Source organism: Hydra vulgaris, chromosome 12, assembly GCF_038396675.1.
Source record: "Hydra vulgaris chromosome 12, alternate assembly HydraT2T_AEP".
In the NCBI taxonomy this organism is placed as follows: Eukaryota; Metazoa; Cnidaria; class Hydrozoa; order Anthoathecata; family Hydridae; genus Hydra; species Hydra vulgaris.
This window is the reverse complement of record NC_088931.1, coordinates 8,625,910-8,634,675: the sequence shown is the minus strand read 5'-3', so window position 1 is coordinate 8,634,675 and position 8,766 is coordinate 8,625,910. Positions and strand designations below refer to the sequence as shown.

Sequence of the window (8,766 nt, the reverse complement as noted above, 5' to 3'; positions counted from 1 at the left end):
ATGTCGTCATACACTTTACAACAGGATGAACTAGAATTATTAAACAGCGGTCTTAATTTTGCTCTACCGCCAGTATTTATAAAAAAGACGGACGTTATCGCTCAGTTTTATAGCATTGCACAGTTTCTCAATACTCAACTTAGAAGCAGTGATTCGGAACCTCAACTTAAAAGCAAACTTTCTCATTTAGCGAACAATTATGTATATAAATACACACCATCTGATGGTTGTCTAAGGAAACACAAAATATTGAAGAGACTAAAGAAAAATGAAAGCATTATAATCACAAAGCCAGACACAGTGAAGGGTATAATTATTTTTAATAAGGTTGACTACATTAATTCTTTAACTAATATTATAAGTGATAAAACTAAATTTAAGGAGTTAAAAGACGATCCAACTATTAAAAGAGAACAATCTTTACAAGGGTATCTTAGGAAACTTAAAAAACATAATTGTTTTGAAAATGATGTTTGCAATAACATTTATCCTGTTGGTTCACAAACAGCAAGAATTTATGCTTTACCTAAGATGCACAAACTCAGTAAAGATTCTTCTCTACCACCTTTTAGACCAATTATTTCAACAATCAGGACATATAGTTATAAACTTGCCAAATTTCTTTCTGGTTTATTGTCTCCTTATATACCTAAATTTTATTCCACCTGTGACTTTTTTTTCTTTTGTTGAGGAATTAAAACAAGTTAATATAACTAAAAAATATATAGTTTCCTATGATGTTGAAAGCTTATTTACTAATATTCCACTTAACGAAAATATAGATATATAGATGAAACGTGTTTAAAGTATTTTTCTAAAGCTCGGTTCAAAAATTACTTCAAATTCCTAAAATAATTGACACTGAAATTAAATTATTTGTTGATAAAAAGTTGAATCCATCCGTTATAAATAGTATTGATAACCATAATATAAGATATTATAAGCTTCTATTTATAGGATTTTACTCAAATTTTACTAAATCTAAAGGTAATAAAATCATTTAAAAATATTGTAAAGATGTTATAATTAATTTAATTTTCACTACCAACAAATTACGATAAAGTAGAAATTAAAGAAGATTCCGTTATTAAGTTCCTTAGTACTTATCTTGATGAAAATCAAGATAAATGCCAAGTTAAATCCAGATAAATACGATTTTTTTTTTCAAAAACAAGACTTCAATCTGTCCCAAATTTCTGAATAGCTTTAGCATTTCAAAATAACGAGTTTGCGAAAAAAGGGATTTTGAATCAGCTATGGTTAAAATTATTTTAAAAATGGTTTTTATTTTATTTCTCAACCGGTTGTAATAGAGCAAATAATTTTAGGAAAAAAATGTAAAAAATTCTCACCCCTAATAAAATACTTAATAAATAATAACCTAGTTAAGTCTATAGTTAGCACAATTTCAATATATATATCCTGAGGTGGGTGTCTAACCCCCCTAGGAAATTAATCAGTCGGCATTTTTGGACATAGAAGTTGGCAAAATTGAAACTGTAATGGCAGTCGGCAAATGTTATGGAGAGAAAGGAGTGGGGGAAAGCATTTAAGGACTATTTTGTTTTCAGGCCTCCACCATCCCAAATTTCAAAAGGCCTAAAACATCAAAAACACTTACGGGCGCTCATATATATATATATATATATATATATATATATATATATATATATATATATATATATATATATATATATATATATATATATATATATATATATATATATATATATATATATATATATATATATATATATATATATATATATATTGATATTTAAGGCTGTTATAATAATAAAACAAAACTCAAGGTCGTAAACGAGTACTCAATATTAAAAAGATATTTCAAATAGAGAGATATATTAACGGGTAAAGCTACAGTTAAGCGGCTTAAAATAATTTTATTTTTTCGCTTAATGCGCTCTAGTCAGAGAAGGCTTTTTAAACATTAGGAATATTAAGCGAAATAATAAAAGAAAAGAATTGTTGCCCTATGCCAAACCCTTAGTTGATGTAGCAGCACTTCCTTGTAGCTGCAGGCTATAAGATAATCGATGTAGCAACACTCCCTTGTAGCAACAGGCTATAAGATAGTCTATGTATGTATTGAAGCCAATAAATATTCTTTATGTTTATTTTAAAAAGTCGCTACTTTGAGAAAGTCTTGACACGAGAGCGCAACAAGCGAAAAAATAAATTTATTTTTGGCCGCTTAGCTGTAGCTTTACCTATTAACGAAGAAAAAACAACTTTTTCTATGGTACTTTAAGTTTTATGTCTATACAGCAATTATCAGCTATTGAATACAAAATCGATTTAATTTTGTTATATATTTCAAAACACTTTTCAATATATATATCGATGGCTCCGCGCAAAATCGGACTATCTGCTATCTCCGCCCATTACAAAATTGATCTATCTGCTATCTCCGCGTAAAACAAAATTGGACTATCTGCATTTTCCGCCAGCTTCATTTTTGAACTATCTGCATTCTCCGGGCGTTTAAAGTTTTTATTGCATGAAATTTTGCGCCTTGACAAATTGTGATTTCAGTACAAATGGCAGATCTGATGATAAAAGTTGTAAATAAGAAAACAGTAATGGCATTATTTTCCATCTATTCCTGAGATATAAATCTGTTTAAGTTTTAACACAAAGTTTAACGCGCCACATTTGATTTTGTTTAGAAGTAATTATCTTAAATAGTTATATGACATATAGTATGTTAATGCAAATGAAAAATTTACAATACTTTTAAAACGTCATTTTAGCACCTAAAATAAGAACAGTCTGCATCTACTTTAATCTCAATTCTGAACTTAATTAGTAAGCGTATACATCATGAATTGATCAATGTGTAGCTGATCGCAAACCACCTTTTTGTGTTCAAATTAGAATGCTACTGGATTAAGAAAGCGTTTTACAATTTTACGAGGCTTATTCGAGACATTGTTTGGTGTTTTTCAAGTTTGACTATTTTCAACAGAAAAAAAACAAGTAGTGTTACTGTGTTATCTATATTTTTTATGGTATACTATAAAGTATATAGCAGTCAGTCATGTTTTGGTTAAATGTGTAAATAACAAGTTGGTTTGTTTAGCTTCAAAAATTAATTAATTCAAGTGTATTATTGCTATCATCAAATAAAATATGGTAGATCTTAAAAATATGTTAGGACTACAAAGTTATAGATGTTTTAGATAAGTTGTGTTAGTATGTTAAATTATAATTTCTAAAGCTACCTAATAGTTACCTAAATGTGACTATAATTTAAATTCAAGTAAATAATATTGTCTATTAAAAATGTGATGATTTATTATATTAGATATACTGTAAAAGTAATAAAAGCCTGATATTCAGATCAATGTACAAGTTAAGGATATGTTTATTTAAAACAGCAGTTTTTTGTTATTTTGTAATTATTCTTTTATAGAAAAAATACAGCTATTTTTGATAGTATCATAGTTATTACTATCATAGTAAAAAAAACAACCCTTTTTATATATCATTTTATCCCAAAGACTTGGGTATATAAAAATTATCAAATAATATTTTTTGATCATCACTACAGTTGACGTGACATCTGATTAAGCCAATGTTTAATGGTTTAGAGCTCAAATCCAACTGAACCTTAGGTTCAGTTTGATTTTGATTCTAATTATTGATAAACCAAATTTAAGAAAAGTTGGTAACAATAATGTTTAATATTCATGCATGAGTTTTTAACTAGTTTGTGTTTAGTTAAATAGCATCTCCAAAAAAGAATGGTTTTAAGTAGACAACAAAGAAAACTCCACTTGGTTTGATTGCTTATTGAACTAAAATAAGTTAATAACAATAATTTCGTTAGTAATGATAAAGGTTACTATATATATATATATATATATATATATATATATATATATATATATATATATATATATATATATATATATATATATATATATATATATATATATATATATATATATATATATAGTAACCTAGATCGTAACTATACGATCTGGGTTACTATATACAATACGCTAACTTTATATATATATTTATTTAAATATATAAATATATATATATACATACATATGTATATATATATAAATATATATATATATATATATATATTTATATGTATATATATATGTATATATATATATATATATGTATATATATATATATATATATATATATATATATATATATATATATATATATATATATATATATATATATATGTACATACATATCTTTTGTATAAAGCTATAAAAAAATTTAAATTTATATTTATACTCAAGTTTTCCAAGTGAATTAAACAAAATGAAATAATTACATACAATTTTTTTTTGAGGCCAGCTCATAACTAACAAAATTATCATTGTTAATCTAATTTGGTTCCATAAGCAAACAGGCCATGGTAAATTTTCCTTATTGTCCATATATAAACTTTTGTTTTTGTAGATGATACTTTGCTAAACACAAACTGCTTTCAAACACATGCATAAGTAATTATCTGGTTTAAAATCAGTTTCTCCGCATTTGGTTTAGTTAGGTTAGAGCTGTAGTTGGTTTGAGCTTCAAACTATAGTTTGAAGCTCAGCCCAAAGTAAACTACAACCAGATGTCACCTTAACTATTATCTTGATCAAAAAAAAAAATCTCTAGGCCTAATAATAAAAATTTTTCTCTAGGCCTAATAATAAAAATGTTAATAAAAATTATTATATTTTTTTAATACGCTTCTTAACAAACTTTTTATATATATGAAACCACTTCTTTTGAGACCCAAGTTAATATACTTTCGAAGATAAATAATTTCTGGTGATTTATGGAAACCACCATATTGTCAGGGTCCTTGGGCTGTGACATTTTTTAGAAGTGTATATATATATATATATATATATATATATATATATATATATATATATATATATATATATATATATATATATATATATTTGAGGAAATTAATGGAAATTAATACAATCTATTTTTAATATAATTTTAATCTATTTATTATGTGAGTAAATTTAAAATTTTTATATAATTTTAATGTTGTAAAAACAATTTTTCGTACCTTAGCAAATTTCTTTGGACACATCAAAGTATTAGTTTTTAATAAAGGTATCATATAATAATACTTATGGATAGAGGTGTGACTAGGCTGCCCCACACCCAAATTAGGGGTTCTAACGAATTTAGAGACCCACTTGCAAATTTAAGGGTCGTTTTACAATGTTAAGGGCTTTTTTAGCATTTAAAATTTTTAGGCCTTTTAGGGGGAGGGGGAGGCTCTTAACCTCTATACGCGGCAGTACCCTTGTAAAAATCTTGTGTTCAATTAAATTTGACGGAAATTAAAGAGAGTGACTAGAAACAGTCAACCAAGGTATTAAATGCATCCGGTTTTCATAAGTTTAATGTCATATAACCTTATTAAAATGACGTATTTTGATTGCAGTATGGCTCAAATAGTAAATGATGATGGTTTATCGGACAGAGAAAGAACATTTTTAACAGTTGAACTCCAAAATAACTTTGAACTACCTAATATTTTTGACAAATCAAGTAATGCATTAAATATTAGGAATGATCTTAACAACGCATTAAAAAAAAGTATAAAAAAAAGCACTTTTGTGAACGTAAACAAAAGGCTGCGCGAGCAAGGTAAAGAATATACCGGTACTAAACTAGTTGATGGGGTTCGAAAAAAAATTCAAAAAAATGCCAAAGAACTTGGTCCAAGATGCGAAAGTACTATGTGTTTTCAAAAAAATCTGCGGTGTTGTGACATTAATGACGAGACAAGACAACATATTTTAACCGAGTTCTGTCTACTTGATAAAAATCTGAAAATTGAAATGGTTAAATTGTTAGTTTGTATAAGCGATACTAAAAGAAGAACAGTATTTAACCCATACGATAAATACACAAGAAATAATGAGTATGCATACCACCTTAAAGTTAAAAATACTATACAGCCTGTATGCAAGCAATTTTTTTTAAACACTCTGGCATTGTCTCATAGCACAGTAAGACGTTTTTGTCTAACAGAGTTCCCAAAAGCAAATCCTTACGTATTATCTAAACCAGATTTATTTACTAGTCTTGATAGTTTTCAATTGAGTAAACAGTATGCTGATGAGTTTATTGATTCGTTAGAAAAATTGGAGTCTCATTACTGTCGAAAAGACACCAAAAGACTCTACCTTGTTGATAACTGGACGTCTAAGGCTGAAACATTCAGGTACAATATACTTTGATTAAGGGTTTATAGCTGTTGGGCCAATATATTCTTTTACATAAAGTTTAATTAAGTTTAGCGTCTTATTTGAACTTTCAATTCTAAGTTCCGTAATCTGAACTGTGGACCATAATATAAAATTGATTTTATATTATGGTCCACAATTTGATTATTGATAATGCGTATGTTCAGAGTGGGGAGGGGGGGGGTTGCGTATGTCAGTGTGTTATAGTATAGGCGCAAGAAAATTTTTAACTTTTGATACATTACTTCCTACATTTACTTCAATACAATACATTTTTAATAATGCGATTGACAAAAGATTTTGACGTTTGCTTAGAAAGAATTCATACTTAAGATACTTGAAATTCGAGATCGGGGCTCAAAATATTGTACCACGTTTTTTAAATTCTCAATGCACTGTTGTAACTATAAAAATCACCATTACAACATTGAATAATAACATAATGAGTAATCAGAGACGTATTAATTATTAATAATAATATCAATACCAATTATGCACTAGCCCCTAACAATTAAAAAAAAAAAAAAAAAGCTTGAGCCTTAAAATCTGGATTTTCAACGGGAATAAAATGGAGAGCACAAACATTTAAACCAACGCGCAACAATGTTCAAATAAGTAACCTCGCTCTGATGCAAAAACCAATTGATACGTGACCGTGAGTAATTATAAAATACTATTCAGAAACATATATATATATATATATATATATATATATATATATATATATATATATATATATATATATATATATATATATATATATATATATATATATATATATATATATTGCAGATTCTACAAGACTAAAGCAGCAGAAAAACACTTGGTTCCCGTGGGCCACACAGTTTTTTATGAGTTGCTTGACAAGAAAAACGTATTTATACACAAACCTAAAAAAGATCAGTGTGATGTTTGCGTTGAAATTCGTGAAAGAAAGAAAGATACACCTGACTATGTTCTTCCATCTAGTTATACTGATCACTGGTATTTAAAAACGCAAGCTCAAAATAGTAAAGATTTTGATAAAAAAAACGTTGCCCTTAATGAACTAGTTTTAACAATGGATTGCCAGCAAACTCTTTTATGCCCAGTTTTATCTGCTGGTGCTTTGTACTTTAAAAAGAAGATCAAAATTCATAATCAAACTATCTATAACCTCCACACAAAAGAGGCAACCAATTATTTATGGGATGAAACCGAGGGGGGGCTGGAAAGTGATGTGTTTGCTTCGATATTATTTTATCACTTATTAGAATATAAAGAAAAAAATCAAAACTTAAATAAAGTGACAATATATTCTGACGGCTGTACCTACCAAAATCGTTGTACTGTAATAGCAAATTCACTTCTTTTGTTTTCTTTTCAAAATAATTTAATAATTGAACAGAAATATTTGGAAAAAGGACATACACATATGGAAGGAGACAGTGTACACGCTAATATTGAAAGAAATCTAAAAGGAAGAGCAGTACACGAGCCTCGCGACTACATTGCTTTCATTGAAAATGCAAAAATTTCTTTTCCAAAGTATAAAGTAAAATTTCTCAAATACGATTTTTTTAAAAGTTTTTCAAATATTAAATATTACACAGAAATCAGACCAGGTAGTAAAAAGGGTGATGCAACAGTTACAAACATAAGATGTCTGAAATACACTCCGGAGCCAAAAATATTTTATAAATTAAGTTACTCTTCCACTGAAGATTACAAACCTCTTCCGCAAAATCTTAACATTAACACGTCAATTGAACTTATTGACACTTATCAATCCAGAATTCCGATAGGAGAGTCAAAATATAAAGACTTGATGAATCTTAAAACATTTGTGAGAAAAACTGCTTGGGAATTCTACGCCGATTTGCCTTATAACCCCAAAATAACAACTTAAATGATTTCCTGCATAATATACTTTTGATGTTATATTTAAAAATTATATTTATGGTAATATTTACAGTGCTGGATTTTTTTGCCCAATAACAGATTTAAAAAAAGTAGAAAAAATAAAGTCCAAAATGGGGTTTTTGAAATTTATAAAAAACTTCAAGTATTTAAAAAAACACCATCTATAATTTATGCACCCGAAAAACGCAGATAGTCCAAAAATGCATCTAGCAAAAATTCAGATAGTCCAATTTTGTTTTACGCGGAGATCGCAGATAAGCCAATTTTGTTTTACGCGGAGATTGCAGATAGATCAATTTTGTTATGGGCGGAGATAGCAGATAGTCCGATTTTGCGCGGAGCCATCGATATATATATATATATATATATATATATATATATATATATATATATATATATATATATATATATATATATATATATATATATATATATATATATATATATATATATATATATATATATATATATTATATATATATATATATATATATATATATATATATATATATATATATATATATATATATATATATATATATATAATTGATTTTATTAAATAAAATTACTGTGTATTTTTCCAGCGTTACTCCCTTTTAACGCC

General features: G+C 27.1%; 1 protein-coding gene across 1 annotated transcript; it reads left to right on the top strand.

The window, feature by feature from the left end:
- Positions 1-690, top strand: LOC136087934 (uncharacterized). Its single transcript, XM_065811563.1, has one exon. It carries the CDS (start codon positions 1-3, stop codon positions 688-690), a length of 690 nt encoding a protein of 229 aa, XP_065667635.1.
- Positions 691-8,766: the final 8,076 nt, after the last annotated feature.

What these genes read in the sequence shown, in the direction of transcription:
- LOC136087934 (XM_065811563.1), top strand. Translation starts at nt 1, where the DNA reads ATGTCGTCATACACTTTACAACAGGATGAACTAGAATTATTAAACAGC.